The 23,853-nt window shown below is 33.3% G+C and overlaps 9 protein-coding genes across 9 annotated transcripts; 4 read left to right on the top strand and 5 right to left on the bottom strand.

Annotated features, from left to right (window-relative positions):
- Window positions 1-129: 129 nt before the first annotated feature.
- Window positions 130-853, top strand: PPL_06822 (uncharacterized protein; the record flags this gene model as incomplete). The annotated part of the gene is made up of 2 exons (XM_020577673.1): window positions 130-564; window positions 641-853. 2 exons carry the CDS (start codon window positions 130-132, stop codon window positions 851-853), a joined length of 648 nt encoding a protein of 215 aa, XP_020432121.1.
- Window positions 854-1,451: 598 nt separating this feature from the next.
- On the bottom strand, window positions 1,452-3,397 carry PPL_06821 (gamma-glutamyltransferase family protein; the record flags this gene model as incomplete). The annotated part of the gene is made up of 5 exons (XM_020577672.1): window positions 1,452-1,955; window positions 2,013-2,321; window positions 2,389-2,956; window positions 3,168-3,288; window positions 3,346-3,397. The coding sequence occupies 5 exons, from the start codon at window positions 3,395-3,397 to the stop codon at window positions 1,452-1,454; spliced, it is 1,554 nt and encodes a 517-aa protein (XP_020432120.1).
- Window positions 3,398-3,742: 345 nt separating this feature from the next.
- Window positions 3,743-9,069, bottom strand: PPL_06820 (DEP domain containing protein; the record flags this gene model as incomplete). The annotated part of the gene is made up of 5 exons (XM_020577671.1): window positions 3,743-7,147; window positions 7,240-7,704; window positions 7,786-8,022; window positions 8,125-8,389; window positions 8,753-9,069. 5 exons carry the CDS (start codon window positions 9,067-9,069, stop codon window positions 3,743-3,745), a joined length of 4,689 nt encoding a protein of 1,562 aa, XP_020432119.1.
- Window positions 9,070-9,575: 506 nt separating this feature from the next.
- On the bottom strand, window positions 9,576-10,546 carry PPL_06819 (uncharacterized protein; the record flags this gene model as incomplete). The annotated part of the gene is made up of 2 exons (XM_020577670.1): window positions 9,576-9,928; window positions 10,006-10,546. The coding sequence occupies 2 exons, from the start codon at window positions 10,544-10,546 to the stop codon at window positions 9,576-9,578; spliced, it is 894 nt and encodes a 297-aa protein (XP_020432118.1).
- A 523-nt stretch (window positions 10,547-11,069) lies between these two features.
- On the bottom strand, window positions 11,070-12,725 carry ragC (GTR/RAG family Ras-related GTP-binding protein; the record flags this gene model as incomplete). The annotated part of the gene is made up of 5 exons (XM_020577669.1): window positions 11,070-11,170; window positions 11,264-11,555; window positions 11,643-11,897; window positions 12,009-12,294; window positions 12,586-12,725. 5 exons carry the CDS (start codon window positions 12,723-12,725, stop codon window positions 11,070-11,072), a joined length of 1,074 nt encoding a protein of 357 aa, XP_020432117.1.
- Window positions 12,726-14,321: 1,596 nt separating this feature from the next.
- Window positions 14,322-14,483, bottom strand: PPL_06817 (uncharacterized protein; the record flags this gene model as incomplete). The annotated part of the gene is made up of 1 exon (XM_020577668.1): window positions 14,322-14,483. The coding sequence occupies one exon, from the start codon at window positions 14,481-14,483 to the stop codon at window positions 14,322-14,324; it is 162 nt and encodes a 53-aa protein (XP_020432116.1).
- A 252-nt stretch (window positions 14,484-14,735) lies between these two features.
- Window positions 14,736-15,932, top strand: tmem184A (OSTA/TMEM184 family protein; the record flags this gene model as incomplete). Its single annotated transcript, XM_020577667.1, has 3 exons — window positions 14,736-14,854; window positions 14,967-15,339; window positions 15,411-15,932. 3 exons carry the CDS (start codon window positions 14,736-14,738, stop codon window positions 15,930-15,932), a joined length of 1,014 nt encoding a protein of 337 aa, XP_020432115.1.
- Window positions 15,933-16,458: 526 nt separating this feature from the next.
- PPL_06815 (uncharacterized protein) lies at window positions 16,459-17,708 on the top strand (the record flags this gene model as incomplete). The annotated part of the gene is made up of 3 exons (XM_020577666.1): window positions 16,459-16,590; window positions 16,661-16,811; window positions 16,909-17,708. The coding sequence occupies 3 exons, from the start codon at window positions 16,459-16,461 to the stop codon at window positions 17,706-17,708; spliced, it is 1,083 nt and encodes a 360-aa protein (XP_020432114.1).
- Window positions 17,709-18,886: 1,178 nt separating this feature from the next.
- Window positions 18,887-23,414, top strand: PPL_06814 (IPT/TIG domain-containing protein; the record flags this gene model as incomplete). Its single annotated transcript, XM_020577665.1, has 4 exons — window positions 18,887-19,247; window positions 19,319-19,563; window positions 19,639-19,952; window positions 20,021-23,414. The coding sequence occupies 4 exons, from the start codon at window positions 18,887-18,889 to the stop codon at window positions 23,412-23,414; spliced, it is 4,314 nt and encodes a 1,437-aa protein (XP_020432113.1).
- Between the last annotated feature and the right edge of the window lie 439 nt (window positions 23,415-23,853).

The raw sequence follows: 23,853 nt of genomic DNA, 5'->3' as shown, positions 1-23,853 counted from the left end.
ACAAAGATCAAATATTTGTAAAAAGCAAATCAAATCGATTTAAATCACACTTACACACATATATTTGTATATATATATATATAATATTATTATAATTATTATTTAATTAAAAAAAAATAAAAATAAAAAATGGAAATTATAATTGATTCAACAGCTGGACAAAGAAGAGATAATAATGCGAGTTCAATAGAGTCAAAGAGTAATAATAACTCTGCAAATACTTCACCATCAAATTCCAGTCATTCATCACCACTCAGCTCTGCGCATACATCGCCATCTAGCTCACCAAAGTCAATGTCATCCAATGCCTTGTACAGTTCAGAAGGAATCAACAAATTGCCAGCATCTGCATCGTCATCGACTTCATCACTACCATATCTCACAGGCTCCGAGGGTATCACCATGAGTCCATCAGCTTCTCCATTGTCTGGCTCCGAAGGTATAAAAACACCTCCAAGAGTAGTCGAAGGTGAACTCGTCAAAGAAGGTCATATCTTTAAGAGTTGGCGCACCCGATGGTTTAGAATTGAGAATGGTCATCTATTATATTTTAAATCAAAAGATGTAAGTGTTAAAAAAGAGTAGCAACAAAGATTAAACATCGTTAACTAATCTCTATTCGATCGAAATGATTATATAGGAAGTAGAACCAATCGATAGAGTACCACTTAGAGGTTGCAGAGTATCAAAGAAACCATTCCACGATAGACAAAATACCTTTGAATTGATCGCAGTTTCAATGAGAAAGATCTTTTTGCTTCAAGCCAAGACTTCGAAAGAGGTCGACTATTGGATGGAGGAAATCGAAAGAGAATCAAAGCTCGCCAGATCACCATCAAAGGTTTCACTTTAATTATATATTTAATTAGTACTTTTTTTTTTTATTATTATATCTTATATTTGCTTAAACTTCTAGTGTCTATATCACTAGAAGTAGAAACTTAAACATTCAACACCAACACTATATATATATATTCATCAATCGAACATAATGTACATTTACTTTTTTTTTATTATTATCAAACTTAATCAACCATTCAACCAGCAATCAATCAATCAATCAATTATTAATAACTACAACATTGTAACTTTAGTCAAAAGTTCAATAATCGATTCAACAAACCAAGCAAGCAAACAAACAATCAATCAATATGCGTTACTAGTCAAAACATAAGATCAGTTACGATTGGATTGTAATAGATGTATCACGTAATTAGCTCTTGATTCATTTCAATAATAGTTAATTAAATATATTATATATATTAAAATCATTTAATCTACTACTTAATTAATCAATCAAACAACAAGATCTTTCGAATATTATTATGTATTAATCATAAAGATAATAATAATAATGATAGCATTACAAAAATATAAATATAAATTTATTAAATAAAGATGATGTTATTACACTTTTTTACCTTGTTAAACAACAAATAGCTTTCTTAATTTTAATAGGAAATCGCGACACCATCACATCTATTGTCAGAGCCAGCAATGAGTATTCTTTGATTTTGATTGTTAAGCTTTGAAACTATTACTTGTCCGTTACCAAAAATATGTCGATGTGCTGGTTCCAAACCAATGTTATGACCTCGTTTCTTAAGTGATTCCAATATATTGGCGAATTCTGGTTCAAAGTACACTTCACTGGGATGATCACCACCGTCAATCATGAATCTAGGGTGTGAAAGTGCTGCTTGAGGATCCATCTTGTGATCGATTAGATTAACAATGGTTTGCACTTGCGCTTGAGGCTGGATAAACTTCCCCATTACACCAAAACTGGCATACAATTCACCATATTTATCAGTGATCATAGATGGTATAATGGTATGATATGGTCTTTTATTTGGCTTCAAACAATTTGGATGTGTTTCGTCCAATACAAAATTAGCACCTCTATTATGAAGTGTAAATCCACATCCTTTCGGAATAATACCTGATCCAAAACCCTAAAATAAACAATAGTATATTAGTAATTATAATTTAGTTAAATATTAATGACATACTGTATAATTAGAGTTAATAAAACTACAAGCATTTCCATCTTTATCTGCAACTGATAAATACACAGTATTACTACCGTTTGTTGGATAGCCTTTATCAATAGTTCTATTTGAATGATATTCATTGATGAGCGATCTTCTTGACTCGGCATATTCTTTAGAGAGCAACTCTTCTATTGGTACTTTTGAGAATTCAGGATCTGCAACATAGTATCTTGTATCTGCAAAACTAAGTCTAAGTGCTTCAATCAAAAGATGTGTATGTTGATCTGATAGTGGATCAAGTTTACTTAGATCAAATCCTTCTAAAATCTATTAAACAGAACATGTTATTGATTCGTTTTATTGGTTTACATAATAATAAAGTAATAGTACTTACTCTCAATGCTAGTAGAACAGTTAAACCTTGACCATTGGGTGGCATTTCATAGACATTGTATCCACGATAGTTTACAGAGATTGGAGTGTCAAGTGTTGATGTATGATTCTCAAGATCGGAATGTGTCATTACTCCACCAAGATTGTTAATCACCTTTATGATTGCATCAGCAACGGAACCTTTATAGAATCCATCTTTTCCATGCTTTGCAAGTAGTCTAAAGGTATTAGCCAAAGTTGGATTCTTAAAGATATCACCAACTACTGGTGCTTTACCATCTATTTTCAACTCACCGGCATTCTCTGATCTTTCCAATTGATATGCATTGGCATTCCAATCCTGAGAAGTAATAATATGAATTGGAACACCTTGTTCACAATAATCGATAGCGGGTTGAAGTATTTGTTGAAAACTCAGTTTACCACTTCCGAAATGCTCGACAGTATCACACCAACCGGCTGCAGCACCCGGTACTGTAATGGCAAGTGGACTATCAAAAGGTATTGAATTTCCATTGATACCACGTTCTCTTATTAAATCAAGTGTTAACTTTGATGGTGCTCTGCCACTTTAATAAACGATTTAGTAAGCTTTTAAATCTCTCTCTCTCTCTTTTCTAATAAGGGATGATTTGTATTACCTTCCGTTGATTCCGCTAACTTTTTTTGTTATATTATTGTAATAGAGCACAAAGCAATCACCACCAATACCTGTTGAACTAAAAGCAGTTGCTGATAAATAAGTTGATCATTGATTTTTTCTGAACAATAGTTACTAACCAAGGTTGAGTTATGTTAAGAGTGGCAGCCATGGCTACGGCAGCATCCGCAGCATTTCCTCCTGATTTCAAAATATCGATACCAACCTGCGAAGCCAATGGTTGACTAGATCCGCAAATACCTAAATATTTCGATTTGTTAACACTAAAAACTCAACCAAAAAGCATAAGATATATACCATTGATAGATATTACAGGAGAACGATTATCATAATTATATAAAAAATTCATAACTTAGAATGTTTTGTAATGATATGTATTTAATATTTTTGATTAGATTAAATAAAAAAAAAATCAGTTCAAGTAAAAATATTCAAAGTTGCCCAACGCCTGAAATAGATCAATACCAACACTTTTATCTCTTGTGTTTATTAAAATTCTTCACTTTTTGGTGATCTATTTTGAATAAAAGTATAGTCAATTCAGTATTTATTTTACAAACTTGTTTACTAATAGTTAATTATATTTGCCAATATTATTTTTTTATACTAGTAAGATTATGGTAACAGAATTAAATGTACCAGTAAAAATTCTCATTATTATGTTATCTATCAATAAATATTTTATTTAACTATATTATATGGTTGGTGATCTTGACATTACACTATAATATATGATTTCTTGTGATTCCCACATTGCTTCTGGATGTGTGTGATTGAGTTCCATTTCTGTATCACTGATGTTGTTGTCTGAAGATAAAGGGTTGTCAGTGTGATCTTTGTTTGAATCGTTATTGGGACGTGATGATAGTTCATCCTCTGGTGAGGAAGATAGATTATCACCAGCTGTGTAACCTTGTGCAAACAATGAAAGGAAGTTTGCTTCTTGTGGTGGTAGCGATCGAAGTAGATTCGACTGTGGCGAACCCGAATGAAGGAATGAATCTTCGAATGACAGAGATGGAGAGTCGGGAGTATGGTAGATAATCGATGGCATCGTGGAGTTAAGTTGTGTCACCAAATCCTGGAATCCTTTCAGACATGTCAGAGCGGCCGGGAGGAACTGTCGGTTGGAAGGTGCGTTATTAACTATACACATGAATCCATCTTCAACTACACGCACAAACAACATTCCTGTGCGATGAATATACTCGGTGTAGAACACGTCGGAATCCGAGAATAGATAGAGATCGTTTCTTGTGACAAGACTGGTTGGTCGCTTACGAATTAGATCGGGTATGAAGTTGAATTGTGCCAAGATCACCTTGATCACCTCTGGTTGCATCAGCTTCATCACCAACTTGATGTGTGTTGGTGCGTAGAATGGACTGTATTTCTTTTCCATTGGAACTTGGATCAGTGTCAGACCAAACTGTTTGGCTTTACGGATACAACTGCCTACAAATTCATCGACAACACAACCTGTACAGACCATCCACTTGAATTCGATATGATAATATCTAGAGGGTGTAAATGATTTATCGTATTTCATCATGATCCACTCATAACGATCGGTCTTGGAAGGATCCATCTCAATCTTTTGTTCTTCAGTTTGATTTGGATTCTCATAGCTGTCTAATATGTTATTAGTTGATGGTGTCATTGTTGAAGTTGATGACAACATTGAGGATTGTTGTTGTTGTTGTTGTTGCTGTAGCAGATAGTTTCCACCGGGTGCATAGGAAGCAAGACCTGGAGTTCCAACAGAGTTACGCAACTCTGGTATGATGTTGGCTGGCGAAGTACCACCATCCATATAGGAGCTAGATAGCATACGTGTTAATTTCGGTGAGAAATTTGGTGAAGATTCGATTGTTGGAGATGTATCTTTTCTGTTGTTGTTATTGTTGTTGGAAGTTGGAACGCTGGAAGTAGGTGAATTGGGTTGAGTTGAATTAGTGGAACCAGCAGCACTTGCACTGTTCAAGTGTTGTTGTTCATGCTCCACCAAGTTGGAAAGTGAACTGTTCGATGGCATCTTGGTTGGTTGTGATGGTGTGATTGGTTCCTTCTTGATTTGAGCGGTGGAATTCGATGACGACGACGACGAAGATGAGAATAGACTGGTTGTGGTCATGGGACCGTCTTCTTTCAATCGATAATAATGGAATCCGTCAACAAATTGATTCTTCTCGACTGCTTTGATGAACTTGCGCTCGACCATCAATAGACAGAGTGACATTGCTTCGTCACGTGATATCACATCCACGTTCTGAAGCATCCAGTCGATGATCTCAGAACCAACAAAACACTTGCGATAGGTACGCAAACGATGTTTCCTGTCTACCATCTTTAGACCGATTGGTTGCGGTAGATTCATGCGATTGAAAATACCGTCAATGTCGATCGGTGCCAGTTTCTCTTTGACGGCGTACTCTGACGGCAGTGAATGTTGGTCGGGTAAAGAAGCCGATGGAACCATTTCCAACAGTGTATTTTCCAGGGCCATCAATTGGCGTGTCGATATTATCTTGACCTCCATCTTGTTGGCACTGGTAGTGTTATTATTAGCAGCAACCAGTGTTTGATTGCTATTCTTTGAGATGATAGAGTTGACAAACTCTTTGAACTTGGTGAAAGATGTAACTCTTTCATCTTCGGTGTGTTCCGGTGCATTTACATTCAGTCCACCCTCCGAAGTTGTATTGGATAGCTCTTGAGAGGTGGTGGGTGAAGTTGTATTGGAATTGAGTGGTTTCTGTTGGTTTGGACCAGGTAAAAGTTGGTTGGAGTTTGATGGTTTAGTATTGACATTGATCGGACTCTTTATACTAACGGGTGAAGTTGGTGCACTGGCACTTGTGGGTGCTGGTTGAACATTGTTACTTGATGAAACTGTACTATTGGTTTGTGCTATCGGATTGGAACTGTTAATCATAGTTGTCAACAACGATGTTTGAGCAGGTGGTGAAAGTGAAGGTGATTGTAATGTTGGTGATAATTGATTATTGGCAATAACTGTATGATTATTATCTACAACATTCAAAGTATTATTATTATTATTGCTATTTAAGGTTAATTGTTCATTATTATTATTATTATTATTATTAAGTGGTAATATGGCAAATTGAACTCTCCAGTATCTTAGATTCGATTTAATTTCGCTAATGGTACCGCAGATAAGATTGTCGAGTGTGTTCCAAGGGTAGCTACCAGATGCCTGGTGTGAAAGTGTGATGGATTGAGTGATGAATTGGTTGTGGTATGCTGTACAGAGGAAGTAGATGTATTGGAGAGAGTTGGGCAGATCTCTGCCACTGTTTCGCTGGTAACGCTTTACCTGGATACTTAGATTGGACGGATCGTATGTTATCACATGGAAGTCGTGTCCAAGTGAGAGTTGATATACTTTCTTTTTGATGGTTCGAGCACCGCTGAGTGCTTGTTGTGGTGTGGATGGTGCCTGTGCTGTAGCCTGTTGTGGCGTGGACGGTGTGGCGTTGGTGCCGCTGCCAGAGGGTGTCTCCGCCATGATCAACTGGTAACCCTGTGCCAAACGCTGTGATATCAACTCTTTTAGCAATGCCTCTGTGTTGTTGTGATATTCATTCTCATCGGGTGAAAGTGTAAGTGTATGGACATACTCTATGTATTTAGTGAGTAAGTCTTTTTGCGAAGGAAAGTAGTCCGTTGTTATCGGTAGAGAAGCAGGTTCACATAGCGATTTCCAATTGGGAAGGAATGGATTCGGGTTGGTGTTGGTCGTACCAAAGATATAGGTGTTTGGTGAGAACCAGAGATGTGACCAACGACGACGATTCGATGTCAGATGGAACGGAGTGTTATCATAGGTAAATGGATTGATAGTCTTTGGCTGTTGGTACATCGGAGGAATGACAGCTTGCTGTCCAGCCTGAGACTGAATCGTCGACGACCTATTTCTGCTTCCAGACAACAATTGATTCGCCACAAAATTCTTATCGAAAGAACTAGAGTATGAAGTTGAGTGTTGTTGATTCTTCTTGGCAACAAATCCCGACGACATTGTAGATGTTCTTTCATGTGAACTAGATGGTTTAATTGATAAACTATTTCTCTTTCTCTATGTGAAATAATAATAATAAGTTTAAAATAAATTAGTTCATTCATTTTCAAACTAAACTAATCATTTATCATTGATCAATGTTTACATACATTTAATAAATGATTATAATTGGATGGTGTATTGTTTGGTATATCTTCAGTGTCACTGACTTCGGACATGTCTGTGTCGGTCTGCATGTAGTCGTCTAGTATCTCACCGATGGGTGGTTGATTCGATTCTCCGCTCATTATCTTTTCGGGAATGTTGAAAATGGTGTCTTCATAAGAGTTGACACCGAGTGTATGAGATGTATATTTGTTGGGTGGTTTCTGTAGTGCAAAAGCCGGCAGCTTTCTAGGGTCTTTCGGCACGAAAAAGTCAGAGTTATTCGACCTGCCGCCACTATAACTACTGCTCTGATCACCTGCGTTATCACTGAAATAGTTGATTGGTGAATCCGGTATTCTAAACTGCGGTACAAACTTATTATACGATTGAATATTATTCATGTCTGAACTATTGGTATTTTCATTATAAAAACTGATTGCCAGCCAATATGGTACATTAAATAAACTCTGTAATAACAATAATATTATAGATAAACCATGATCAATTAGTTCAAAGTCATTCATTGCTAATAAAGTAACATTACTTACATTTGATTTTATATCTATTGATGGTTGTCTCTTTGGATGTAAATTTGAATATTTAAAGAGTGGTACAATATGTAGAGGTTGTTTGTTTAGACAGATTAAATCACAACCATAACCATTGTCAATCATTCTCTGTTTTGTCAGCAAATTAATCTCTGGTTCCACTTCGAATATTCCAGTGCCAGGTGAAACTACTACAATCATTTGACCTGTTCTAGTGAAATCTCTATCAATATAATGCTATATATATATAGAAAATAGATTGAATATAATAAGTAAACAACTAATAATAATAATAATAATAATGATGATGGTCATGAAAATAGTTAACCATTTACTTACTTTATCAAAATAAGACATACCAAGATTGATTGCCTCTAAGAAGTTACCTTGGGAAGCAGTAGAGTTCTTTCCAAGTGCAGAGTTTCTTCCGTAGATGTCCCAGTTTACCATTTGATGATAGTTGTTAAACTCGCGTTTCAGATTGACAATGACAGAACTCCAGTCTTGTCGTGTCTCATCGCTTACGACCACCTTGTAGAAATCTTGGAAGAGCTGACCGCGCGAGTTACGCGGAATGTCTGGAATCTCATCGAGAATCTCTGCGCTATCAAAGTAGGTACGTGAAAACAAGATGATTGTGATGGTGTGATTGACAGACAACGATCGCCACCTCGAGAACAGCGAACGCAAGAATCCATTGACTGCCTTCTCAAAGTAGAGATCACCGTCGTCGGCGAAATCCCACATCTCTTTCGACATCTGAATGAGCAGAATGAACTTGGCGGAACGCGAACGAAACACAAACTTGGTGGATTCATCGATGAGACCGGAACTCACCTTCTGGCCGTTCGAAACCATCTCCTCGACTTGTGCACGCACCTGCGCGAACGACAGCTTCTTCAGCACGTAGACACACTCCTGTTGGAGTGACAGCTTTAGACGCCACATGTCGGAACGACCGATATACTGATCCTTGAACGACAACTCTACAAAGTCGACGATTGCCTGTTTGTCAGCGATGACATTGACTATCACTTCACGACGCGATACGAAATCAAACACCGAGGCAATGTATTTCGCCACGCTTATCTGGAGAGCACCCTTCACTGGTGCCAACGACTTGACGCGCAGACACAGCTTTCTCTGTGGATTGGCTGGTGACGCTATCTCTAGAATATCATTAACCTTTAACTTTGGGAAGTGATCTGGATTGACAACCACTTCCTCCTTACTGAATTGCTGGTCATGTATCCAGAGAATATATACACCTTTCTTTGTAACCATCTCTTTCACTCTCTCTCTTCTATATCTTATATATACAACTAACTAACTAACTAACGAACTATATCTATCTAACTAACTAACTAACTATCTTCTTCTTATTTTCAATGTTTATTTAAAAAGAGATAGAAAGCTATAAAGATGATACAAACAACAACCGACAACAACCAGCAAATTGTAAAGAGTAATTAACCCTTCTCTGTATCTAATATGTAGTATTTTCTATATTTCTATAACTAACTAACTAACTATCGATATCAATATATATATTTACAAAACTATAGTACTAACTTTTAACTTTTAACATCATATTAATCAAGTTTTAATAAAATGGTTCATGAAATGAAGTTGAAGTGATTTTAAAAAAAAACTTATTGAGAAAAATATTTATTATTTGATATTATATTTTTACATATAATATAACTATTAGAATTCGATCGATCTAATTAATTTCAACGTCAGTCATCATTTATAAATATATTTTCTTTAGAAGTATTTTTATAAAATTATTAAAGTTGTAACAAATAATCTATGTTTGGACCGATTGGAATGATTCCAGAAGGATTGAAAACTTTAGCTTTATAATCACCGGTTTTAATTTCATTAAAGTCGACTGTTGATCTGAATGTTGGAATTTGATAAAGATTTACCAAATACTTTTTTAAATAGGTATATTGTTGAATTTGTTTAAGATTACACTTCATTACATGATAGTATACAATATCGAATCTAATCAAAGTTGTAAATAATCTAATATCTGTCTCGGTCAATCTATCACCAAACAAATATTTACTTCCACTTTTTTCCAATCTTTCTTCCAACTCATTGAATGTTTTAAATAAATTATCTACATTTGTATTATCTATTTAATATGGAAATATATAATTATTAATATATAATGAATTTATAAGAAACAAATAAAAAAAATCAACTACTTACATATTTCTTGTGTTTTAGCAGCACCAACTTTATAAACACCACTATTAATATGCTCGGCAATCTTTCCATTTAATTCATTGATTTCCAATTGGAGATCAGATGGATAGAGATCGATAGGAGAAGTTTCGGAATTTACAAACTGATTGAATGAATTGTTTAGAATTCTAAGAAGATCTGGTGATTCGTTGTTGACAATGGTCGATGATTGCTTGTCCCAAAGTAGTGGTACAGTAAATCTTCCTGTATACTCTGGATTGCCTGACTTTTTGTAGAGATCTGGTATACTTGAAAATCCATTAACATGATCTGGATAACTCTCTGAAAACTGCCATCCCAACTCGTCATCGAATACTGGCTCTGTAATGGATAGACCAATGATACCTTCCAATCCTTTTAGCTTCAGTGCAATATAAGCACGATGTGCAAATGGACATGAATTTACAATATATAAATGATATCTATTGGCTTCTGGTTTATAAATTGGATGATCGTCACTAATTATATTTCTATATGGGAGTTGTTGTTGTTGTGATTGTTGCATTTTAATTATTTTTTATTTTAGTTTTACTAATTATTTATTTATTTATTTGTTTAAATTAATTTATTTGATTTAATGAGAAATGACTTTTAGACTTTTTGTTTATTTATATTCACTATAAGCAATTTATTTTTAATTTTTTTGATTGAAACTCATTCTTTATCCAAACCAGGAAACTAGCAAGAGAACATAGAATTTTTACCACTCTGAAATTCGAATTCTATCCAAAAAAAAAAAAGTGTTCTTTCGTGTGCGAACACTTCTCTGATTCTTCAACAAGCGCCTTAATTAATTTGATTATGATATAACGAAAAGGATGGATGAAGAGATTTCTTCTTTTATTATAACAAAAAAATAACATATATAAAAGAGTAAAGTTTTTTTCTTTTCTTTTTCATTTTTTTTTTAAATATTTTGGATATCGTGTAGAGATTGTAATGATCACAATTGATTATTGATAAAGATGATCATGTTTAATAGATTTGTTGATGATGATGATGATGTTGTTGTTGTTGTGTATAATTATTTAATTCTTCTTGATTGCTTTCTTTTTACTTTGAGCGGTTCTTCTTGAAAATACTTCTTCAATGGCTTTCTTGAAACACATAAAGTTATAATCGATCAAACCTATATTTATAATATTATAATTGATTAAATGAATGAATGATTAGTCATCATTATTATGATTTGTTATACAAGTTTTATAATAATAAGACATACCATGCTTATCGAAATTTGATTCACGTAATAAACAAACCAATGCTAGATATTTGTTGACTTCTCTTAAATATAATACCATTCCATTGTTGAGTTTGATGACAGAGTGTGACTCTTGGTCGTATCCAAGACCCTCTTCCTCTTCTTTCAAACCATAGATACAAGAGACATCGATGACAACGTCAATCATATCACTGCAAAGCTCGTAGGTTTGCATATCGACTGGTGAATTATCAGTGGCAACATAGATCTTACTTACAACATCTACAAGGAATGCCTTTTCAATTCTTGATCTCTTTATTATTATTATTATAAATAATATATATAAGAATTAGTGAATGTTAAAATAATAAAAGATTAATCCAAAATGTATAATACATACGGAAATAAAAACATCAAGTAAATTCTCGAGAGTTGGCAACTGTGGAATCAACTTTTGAATGACTTTAGAGAATGCTTCGAAAATAGAGTGATCGTAAATACTGGTTACGTAGAAACTTGGGTGAATGTGGATGTTGGCATCTGCAAGTTCGTCAGTTGCCTTTTGTTGAATGTCTCTTTGTCTGTCGATCTTGTGGTCATCTGACAATCCATCGGCTTTATGAATGAATACTTCGAAATGTATATTTGGATTGATCTAATGATTGATTTTTGGTAATAATAATAATAAAAAAAGATTAATAAATAAACTTTGTTGTTTGTTTGTTTGATGGATGGATGGTGCTGTTGTTTGATTGTAATAACTTACTTGATGAACTTTAACAATAGTTTGATGTAATTTCATGAGAGCTTCGGTGATCTCGTCTTGAGCATCGATAACAAAGACGATGGCACCACAGTTGTTCAAAATGAATTCATAGTCAAAGGCTGGATCAAAGAAATCGAGTTGACCTGGGAAATCCCAGATTTGGAATTGAACGAACGAACTGTTCGAGATATCGTTCTTTACTACCTTGCTTGTACTCTCCAAAAACAATGTTTCATTTGGAAGCATCTTGTGGAATACTACTTTTTGAATCGATGATTTACCTGATCTATAAATTTATATATATTTTTAATATAAAATATATTAATATATATATATATACTATATCTAAACAAACAAATCTATCTATTATCTATCTATCTATCATCATTATTGTTTTTAATTATTATATTATTTATTTTTATTTTTATTTTGTAAAATTTTGTTTCTGCTTATTAATGTTGTGGTTCTATTATTATAAGTAAGTTCAACATGATTCTAACTATTATTGTTTGTTATATATTTGATGATTGATTGATTGATTGATTGATTTGTTTCTTGTTGCTATTCTATAAATTACCTCTTTAAACCCATCAAGAAGATCTTTGGTTTGTTCTCAATTTGAGAGGTAGATTGACCTTCGTTTTGATTCTCTTCACCATAACCTAGATCACCCAAGAAAGAGTTTTCATATTCATCATTATAGTTTTCTTCATCCATTTTCCAACTATGCTATCTATCCTATCTATCTATCTATCTATGCTTATCAAGTATACTGAAATCTAATATAAATATATTTTAATATAATATATTAGTTGATTGAAAGGTCCTGAGATTACTTGTTATGTCACCCAAACTAATTTATTCTTTTCTGTTCTTTCAAAAAAAAATTGTCAAAAAATCAAAAAAATTAAAAAAAATCAAAATATTTTTTCACAGGTGGAATGAAAAGAAAATTCCAACACAAAAAAGAAAAGGACAATGATCAATTATTTGTTTTGTTTTGTGTATGAAGTTTTATTATAGTTATTTACAAATATTTAAAGTTTTGTTTTTATTTTTAGTTATTTTATTATAATAACGTGTTTTGAAATAAATAAAATTTTGAAAATTTAAATATGAATTTCTTTTTTTTTTTTTTTTAATTATGTTCAAATATAAAAATCTTTCCAAAAAGTATTTGAAACAAATAAAATTTATCATTTTAAATAGGTTTATTAAATTTTTATGTTATTAATATTAAACATCATTTATAACGAAACTATTTTTATCCCAAAGTTTTTTTATTTAATAGTTTTTTATTTTTTGATCAAAAATTTTTTTTATGATTTTTGAAAAAAAAAAAACTGATCCTATTCCTTGATGGTTATGAGACTCCCCAATTCTCACCTCATATCATAATAATTATTCACCAATCTCACTGGGTAGATACAAAAAACACCCTAATAATTTATTCATTTTTATTTTTTTGTTTACTATTTTTTTTTTTTTTGTCTTAACACAATAAATAAATAATTATTTTTTTATTAAAAAAAAAGATTTATATTATTTATATAATAACAACGAATCAACTAAATACAATTAGTATATCTTATCTTTTACTTATCTTATCTATTAAAAGACCTTTTTTTTTTGGTTAATTAATTACATAGCTTTAGTTTAGTTCAAATATTTATTTTATTTTATTTTTCCCCTTTTTTTCACTCGTGTAGTAATAGTAGAAGAGTCAAACAAAGTATTGATTCATTAAAAAAAAACACACACTCTCACACATACACACAACCAAACAAATAATTGGTACCACCAATAGAACACATACACTTCTCCCTCTTTTTTTTTATTTATTATATTTTAAATATATATTATTATTATTTTTTGACCATTTATTTCATATCAAATATTAAAATAATTACCAATAGTGCGTAATTATAACAACAACAACAACAACAACAACAACAATTCAATTGAATTAAATACATTCAAACAAACCAACATCACTCTTAAATTATCAGAATTAATTAATAATAGTCCGAACTAGTTTTAGTAACTCAGCAAAAGTAACCAATTTAGAAATAATAATAATAATCTAAAATTTATAATAATAGTATAGTAATTTTATTTAATATATATATATCTATAGATATTATAGATACAACCAACAACAACACATATATAACATACATACGTAGATAGATAGTTAGATAGATACATACACACACATAAATAATATATATAGAAGATGAGTTTAAGTTCACCACTGATATACACAGCATCGCAGTCAAATCAACATTTATTTAGTAAAATCGAAGATGAATCTTATAGTAATAGTTTAAGCAACGAGCCAAATCCAACACCGACACCAACCGGAGAAATATTAATTAATCTTTTATTCTTTCCCTCTGTGCCGTTGGTTTGGGCGTTCTTTGCAATTGCAGGTGTGTTTGTGGTGCTGGCAACGATACTCTCGGCACATCTCATTTATAAACATCTTAAATATTACACACAGCCGGATCACCAACGTTATATAGTGCGTATCGTATTCATGATACCGATATACGCAATCTACTCTTTTGTATCTCTCATACTACATAAAATTGAAGTTTATTTTTCACTCTTTAGAGATTGGTAAGTGTAACATTTAATCATTCTTTTTAATTAATTTTAATTATACTAATATAATCAATATTACTTATTAATCTTATAACCAGTTATGAAGCTTATGTATTATATATGTTCTTTTGTTTATGTGTAAACTATGGTGGAGGTGATAAGAATTTAGTTACACATTTTGTTTCGCATCCACCATTGAAATTACCGATTCCATTATTTTGTAAAGTAAAACCAAATGAGTATGTATTAAATTAATCAAGTATATGTAGTCATCATTTATAAATAGAATAGGTTTATTAATTAATAAATAATTGTTTTGTTTTCTTTTTATTATTATTGTTAAAACAATAGACGTTTTCTCCAGATTTGTAGAATGGGAATGTTACAATATGTATTGATTAGACCAACAGTAACATTGGTATCAGCAATTCTAGCGTATTTCGATTATTATACTGAAGGTGATCTGGCAGTGGACAACTTTTATCTCTATTCATCTGTAATCATCAATATATCGGTTACTATTGCACTCTATATTATTGTGTTGTTCTATCAGGCGGCGATCGAAGAGCTTGCACCCTACAGTCCGCTCTTAAAGTTCACCTCTATCAAGATTGTAGTATTCTTTTGTTTCTGGCAATCCGTCATCATCTCTGGTATGGTTAAATTTGGTATAATCAAAGCGATAGATGGAATGGATTCTGCTGCAATTGCAGTTGGTTTAAATGTAACTATAATAATATAACTATCTTATCTAGCAATTTCTTACTAATAATAATTATAATTATAATCTTTTAGAATTTCTTAATTTGTTTTGAAATGTTTGGTGTTTCCATTCTACATATTTATGCTTTTCCATATGAATTGTATAGAGTCCGTGCGTTCAGTTCTGCACCTCTCATTCATAGAGTGGAGATGGGATCGGTGTTCAAGTCGGTCATTAACTCGGTCAGTCAGAAGGACATGGTCAAGGAGACGGTGCACGCCTTCAAGGGTACAAAGATCACCGATGGACAATCGGCCTACTCGGGCTTGAAGAACAGCGATTACGAAGCGTTCGATGTCGACGAGATTGAAATGGGTGAATTCACATCGTATCAGGACAGCACCGATACACAGTTTGCCGACGGTGCCGGTGGTGGCGCTGCCATTCTCAGCCAACCGACAGTCGCCTCACAGATGATCAGTGACGACGACTTTTTCTCGTTGATGAACAACGACTATACCAACATCGATTTCAGTGGTATAGATCAAGATGCACTCGACGAAATGAATTTCGATGACTACGATGAAGATGTTAAATTCACTGCAAGAAGATAAAAAAAAAAAAACAAATAGATAGAGCTCAAATCAAAATTAAAAATCAATCAAGAAATTTAAATTTATATAATAATAGGAATAATAATAATAATATTTCAATTATAAATTACATTCTTTTATTGGATTTATCAATGCTTCATTAATATTGTCGACAAATAGCATAGCATGATAGTCACTTCAACAACAATAAGAGAATAAAATAAAACAATTCAATTGTTGTTGTGTTAACGATCTTGTTTACAACATTTTTAAAAATGATCTTAATAACAGACTTGTTCATTCTCAATTTTGTTAAAGATTATATTAAATAGTAAAACATCACTTTCAAAAACCAAAACATTATTGACATAAAAGATTATAGATACCAAATCTACGATAAGTTATCTCTTAATTACTTTTAATCGAATTTGCAAATTAAAAATCTTTTTACCTAGAATTGTCAAATTTTGTTGATAATTAAAACTTTTTTTTTTTTTTTTTTTTTTTTTAATATCATTAATCATATGATATTTTATAATTAGTTAAAATGGCAACAGAGATATTCGAACAAGATGTATTTGTATTTTTAGATAAACCATCCGATAAAGATGAACATGATAAATTATTAGATACTTTATCTGATCTTGGTGGTACAGTTGCAAGATCTATAAATAAAAAGGTAAGAGTTAACTTTTGGCATCTATATTGTTTTGATATTCTAATGCTATGTTACCAAATATCAATAATAGACAACCATTGCAATATGTAACGATAATAGCTTGACTTCTGAAATTGAAAAAGCAGAGAAACTAGATATTCCAGTTGTAAAGAAAGAATTCATCACAGAGTCTATCACTCAATCAAAGAGATTAGACCCAAAGGATTATCTTTTAAAAAATGGTAATATTTGAATAATAGATTAATATTATGATAATGAAATATAGCTATGTTTATTAATTTAATAAATGTAATGATATATATATATATATATATATAGATAAGAAGAGAAAAGATATGGATGGAGATGATACAGCAAGTGGTGCAACAACTAATGGAGATACAAAAGATGATGCAGAGTCGGCATTGAAAAAGGCAAAGGTCGATACATACAAGGCGTTCGAACCAGGCTGTGTATGGTGTGGAACTCTCATGGATCTAGAGGCAGGCGAATCACATCCAATGTTTGTGAGAATCTTAAAGTTTGATGAGAAGTCGCTGACTCTTGAAGGTGAAACAGAGTGGCCAACTCTCGAGAATTCAAAGTCAAAGTTTAGAGCGACAATCAAAGATGGTGTTTTGACACTAGATGATTATGAACCGATCGATAACGACGTACTCGAACCAACCGTTTATGTGTTGAAGATCGTTACCAATGCCACCAACGGCAAGGTGACACTCGACGGCAAGACCGAAGACGAAAAGTGTACCGTCAAGCTCATGATGTCAAAGAAAGAGAAGATCGTTCATCTGCCGTTCTTGACCGTTGGAAAAGAGTGTGACGGTCAGCTCGTTCAAGATTTCGCAATGTCTCTCAAAGTCACCGGAAGAAAGACAGAGAAGATGCTCGAAGGTACCATCGATTGGACATCATTCTCCACAAAGACTAAATTCAAAGGAACTGTCGATGGTAACACCGTTAAATTCACAGAGTATGAAGTGATTTCTGGTGATGGTGTAGATTTGCCAGTCGAATACAACGGTCAACTACAAAGCTCAACATCTCCCGACAGTTTGATAACAGGTGACTACAAACTTGAGAGTGGAATCGCTGGAAAATTCACTTTAGAAAAAGCTTAAAAAAAGCTTAAAAAACAAAAGTAAATAACAAAACAAAACTAAACACAATGCATGTATAATCATATATTTAAACAGCCTATACCAAAATCAAATCAAACCAAATCAAATCATATGAATTTGGATACATCTTAAGATGTAAATCTTTATTTCTGTTTGTTGTTGTTCACAAAAAAAAATCAAGCAAAACAAAACATATTATTATATCCTATTTTAGGGTACCAGAGTATTGTTTTATTATCATATGCACCATCACATATGTTGATTCTCTATCTATTTTGTCTACACGAAATAATTCTTTAATTCAAAGTGTCATCATCTCATAATTCCTATATAAGTGTAAGATATTGTTGCATTATTGTCTAATGACCACCTATTTTTTTTTTATTTTTTTTTTTCAAACCACAAGAATATTTTTTGATTCCACTTAAACACAGAGTTCATTTAGTAGGTATATAACACCTCCTTTAAGGTGAAACCAGAAACCGAAGATTTTTTATTTTGCGATATTCATTATCGCGAGAAATATCTCTTTTTGTCATCGCAAAAAAAAAAACAAGCTTGAAAAAAAACGGCTTTTTTTGTTAATCATCATATTCAAAAAACCTCAAATCTTTTTTTTCATCTAGATTGCCAAAATCTATCAGATTTTTATGTTTGATTTACAAACGGACAGTGACACTTTCGAAAAATTAAAAGGTTGTTTTCATTAAAGTTGTTTGACTGGTTTGATTTTTTTTGGAGACTCCTTTATGTGTGGAGTACGCAAATTACTTTCCCAAACCTTATGATTGTTGGTCTCCAGTTTTTGATTATGTTTTTTATTTATTTTTTTTGTAAATCAAATTAAAGTGGTGATGTTGCTGGTTAAAAAGATTTAAGGACATGAGGACTTTTAAACTAAAAATCTAAAACTAATTTCATTTCCTTCTATTCTATTCTTTCTCTTCTTTATAAATAATAAATTTATTTGTAATTTGTAAAATTTTTTTGTATTATTAATTATTTTTCTATTCCTTTTGGTTTAATTATTTTTAATTTTATTCCAATATAATAATTATTTATATATTTTTATTTTTAATTTTATAAATTAAATAAATTGAAGAAGAAAAAAGGAAAATAATATTATTTTAAATATTATATATTAATTTTTTTAATATTTAAATTAAATAAATAAAAAAATGTTATCATTAAAAATATCATTTTTAATTCTATTAATAACTACCTTTATGGTGGCATCATATGGTAAAGCACCACTGATTACCAAGATCGCCAATCAAAATCCAAATAGAATGTGTACAGTCGGTAAATTCAATATCAGTTTAGTTGGTTTGGATTTTGCTAGCAGTCCGAACGCAGTGTGCAGATTCTCCTCCAATCCAATTGGAAAGAATGTTAGTACTCCAGTTTATTTTATAGACTCCTCAAATATTCAATGTGAAGTACCAGATCGTGTTGCAAATTCTTTGACACTCGATATTTTATTATCGGTTTCAAATGATGGTGTAGAGTTTTCAAATTATTATGAAATTAAATATTCAGGTAAAATATTATTAAAATATTATTTTTTTTAAAATAAATATTAATTTATTTAATTATTATTTCTCAAATAGGTAATTATCCATGGGCTGGTAATGTTTTCCTTACTGGACATGATCCTGATTTCCATGGTTTAACTGGTTCCGGAAATGGTTTGTTTTTACTTAAAGCTTCATTGGATTTCTCCACCAAGAATACTTGGAACGATATGGCTGCACCGAACAGAAAGAAGTTCCTCTACGTCGAAAGCAAATATGTAGCTACTGGAACTGATGTTAAATCTTCATTAAAAACATTTACAAATACTTTAAATTTAACTGTATGTAAAATCTATTCTTTTTTTTAAAAAAAATCTCAAACAAAATTATTGACAATTAATTTTTTTTTTTTCCAGGTTGGTGTTCATTTCGATCATGTTGATTACTCTGAGTTCCCAACTGCCAAGCTGAGTGAATATTCTGCACTTGTTATTGCCTCTGCGGGTGGTGGTCTTTTAACAACACGTGAAATCCGTGCACTCAATGCAAGAAAGCAAGAGATTGCCTATTATCTCAAACAAGGTGGTGGATTAGCTGCCTACGCCCAAGGTATTGGTTCATTCACTGTTACCAAAAATCTACCAAATATTACCGACTGTGCTGTTGATGAAGCATTTGCTTTTCTTCCCATTACTGTTCAATCAAGTCCTTTAATTACACAACCATACAAGTAAGTTATTAAATTATCTAAAATATTTAAATACAAATTATACTAATTTATATTTTTTTATTATAAAGACCAACTGCAGTTGGAGTAGAATGGTTTAATTTAACAGTTGGTGATATCAACGATCCATCTCATTCAATTTTCGACCAAACTGGAGGTTTGGAAATTATTACCTATGATGCCAAGAATAAGATTGTAACTTTGGCCGGTCAGATCAATCCATGTACTAATGATTGCAATGGAAATGGTGACTGTACATGTGGTGAATGTTTTTGTGAGCCAGGTTTTTCAGGTCCATTCTGTGAGTGTGCCGGTTCGAGCACCTGTGAGGTGTGCGGTGACCATATCATCCAAGGAAGTGAACAATGTGATCTCGGTGAAGGATGTAACACCAATTGCAAGTGTCAAGAAGGTTACGAAGTAACAGAGCCAATCAGTACTAGCTGTCAAAAGTTACGTCCACCAAGAATCAACGGTACAACAACCGCTCCAACTTCAGGAGGTGAAGTTACCATGGTAGGAAACAACTTTGGTGTCGACGACGGTGCCATCAAAGTATCAATTGGTGGACTTGCATGTACCAATCCAAAATTCGTCCCATTATCAAACAACAATATTTTCACATGTATAGCTCCAGTTGGTTTGGGTGTAGGTCTCCCAATTTCTATCAATGCATCCGGTAGATTAGGAGATGGACTTGGTCAACCGACTTTCTCATACCAACCACCAACCACTGTTTCTGCTCCAGAAGTATTGACCAATGGTGGTAAAGTTGTTGTTACCGGTACCAACTTTGGAAATCAAATCTCCCAAGTTACCGTAACCATTGGCGGTGTCAACTGTCCAGTTACCTCTGCATCTCATACCACTCTTGAGTGTACCATTCCAGCTGGTTCCGGCTCGAACAAACCTGTTGCTGTAGTCGTAGGAGGTCAGAACACCCCTCAACAAGGTGGAGCTGTTTTCAAATACTCTAATCCAACCATTTCTCAAACTACAAATGTAGATACTGCCGGTGGTTTGGTTACTTTAATAGGAACCAGTTTTGGTGATACTACCGTCACACTAAGATCAGTGGTCATTTCCAACGGTCCAACTTGTATCAATCCAAAAATCGTTGTCAATCATACCATTATGACTTGTGAAGCCAGCGAAGGCAGTGGTGCCAACTATCCAATCGTTCTTACCGTAGATGGTCTTGACAGTCCACAAGCTAAATTCTCATACACTGGTCCAGCCATCTCCCACAAATTCGCATCTCCATCTACAAATGGTTCGGCTATCACCGTAACAGGTTCCGACTTTGGTAGCAAAAATCAAGATTTAACTGCCACAATAAATGGTCAACCATGTCTTAATGCCAATATCATTGTTCCACATACCAAGTTAACATGTGATGCTCCAGCAGGTTCAGGTGCTAAATCCATCGTTATCAAAGTAAATGGACAAGAATCCACTCCATTCGTATTCGCCTATCAAAATCCAATCATCACTGAAGTCTCTTCTTCACCAAAAGTAGGTGGTCCAATAATCATTCTAGGAGAGAACTTCTACATTGAAGACAATCTAGTTTCAGTAACAGTAAATGGTCTTCCATGCACCAATCCCAAGGTAGTCGTACCACATCAATCGATTCAATGTAATGCTCCAGCCGGTACTGGAACCAAGCCAGTGCTTGTCACAGTCGATACTCTTCTCAGTAACAATGGATCCATTTCTTATAATGCTCCCAGAATGGACAAGGCATTCCCAACATTGTCCACCGCTGGAGGTGATGTATTAACTATCATTGGTAGCAACTTTGGTAGCGATAGTTCATTGGCCGAAGTCCAATTGAATTTCGATGATTGTACAAATGTCAATATCATCAATGACACTGCACTCACATGTGTATCCCCAGCAGGTGCAGGTAATCCATATACCAGATTGACAATTGATGGTTCCTTCGTTGGAAAGGGTGATATGGTTTCTTATGCCAAATCCAATGTTAATTCAATCACTACTGCACCAACATCCGGTGGAATTGTCACTTTGGTTGGTAACAATTTCAGTAACGATAAGACAGTCATTCAAATTAAGATTGCCGATGAAGTTTGTTCAGATGTTAAAATAATTAATGCTCACACTGAGTTGTCCTGTGAGATAATGGAGGGTCGTCAATCACAACCAAAGATGAATGTACAAGTTATGGTCGACGGAATTAGAGGTATTGCCAATCCATTGTTTGTTTATGATGGTCCAGTTGTAAAATCAGCAACATCCGTTGATGGTGTTAAAGGTGGAACAGTAACAATAACCGGAGAATCGTTTGGAATGTTCACTGATGACATTTCTGTCAAGATTGACGGTAAACAATGCACCAACATCCAAATTGTTTACCCACACTCATCGATCTCCTGTGAGTTGACAGGTGGAAAAGGATTCTATCTCAATGTCAATGTTACAGTATCCGGAAAGACATCGCCACTCAACGACTTGTTCTCCTATGACGACGGTGCTGTCTGTGATGACCAACATTGCAGTGGACACGGTCAATGTGTAGGTGGACTATGTAATTGCTACGAAGGATGGTACGGTCCAATCTGTTCCATTGCCAAAAACACAACCGACCCAACTGTTGAACAACCTAAAGTCGATGCCAACACTACCAATCCAAATGCCCACATTATCTTACCAACCAACGAAACTATCAACATCTTTATTAAGGAGATTCGTGAAATAGACGTAGATCAAATTGTTAAAGTCTACTCTGTTAGCCAGATGCTTTGGAATCTCACTACCGAGAAGAACGATGATCTATATCATTGGAACTACACCATAGAATTGGATAACAAACAACTGGTACACGTTCAAATTGAATACTTCTTGAAGAACAAGGACGTAGAGTTTGCCAGACAGAATATCTCAATGATTGCTGGTAACGTTAAATTCTCGGTCGATGTTTTCGATTGGCAATTCAAGAACCGTATCAATACTATGGATGTTGTGATGTCTGCTATTGTTCAGGGCGCACCCAATCAATGTTATGAAGACGGTGATCTAGGAATCGACCAAAATACAAACGGCACCAACCTTCACTGGCTCCAATTCAATCAGAACGGACATGCACTCTATGGTAGATTCTCAAATCGTGGTATTACCGACGATCGTATCATCCCAGTTTCCCAAAAGATAGTTCACCGTGCCGAAGACGGATCCGAAGTCGATATCGCCATCTCTGTTCCAAACTTTGAACATCGCTGTCAGATCGATCCAGACTTTTCAGTTCTCCTTGGAAAAGGCAAAGTAAAGACCAACTGCTCTAGTAAAGAGTCATTCAAGTGGTGGATCCCAGTTTCAGTCGTCGGAGGTGTAGCTGTCGCCGGTGCAGCAATAGGTACAATTATCTACAAACGTAAAGTAATCAGATTAAAGATGAGTGATCTAAGAACATCTGATAGATTAAAGAAATTCAATGTTAACTAAAGTTAAATAAATAAAAAAAATAATATTATCTATCAAATACATTCCTAAGAAATAATCTTCTAATAGCAATGTTGCTATTTTGATATAAATTTTAAGTAATATATAAAATTTGAAATGATCATTTTAGGTTAAAATTTGTGCAATAAATTAATTAGATACAAACCTTTGGACTTTGAACTTTCTTTTTTGACTTTCATTATCAAAAATTTAGGTTTTATGTAAGTTAAAAATACTATTTATATTTCTAACAAATTATAAAAATTTGCAAAACTAATAAATGATATATATTTTCGTTTTATTTATTTGAAAAAAATTTCAAAGAATTACAACTCTCTAGATCAGAAAAGCAGTGCGCGATACACATAATTAATTAATTAAAGCAATTCAAGCAACAATCAATCTATTTTAATTTAACACACCAACAGTATTATAATATTAG

This window comes from Heterostelium album, assembly GCF_000004825.1.
Source record: "Heterostelium album PN500 unplaced genomic scaffold PPL_scaffold6, whole genome shotgun sequence".
Lineage (NCBI taxonomy): Eukaryota > Evosea > Eumycetozoa > Acytosteliales > Acytosteliaceae > Heterostelium > Heterostelium album.
This window is presented reverse-complemented; position numbering and strand designations above follow the sequence as displayed.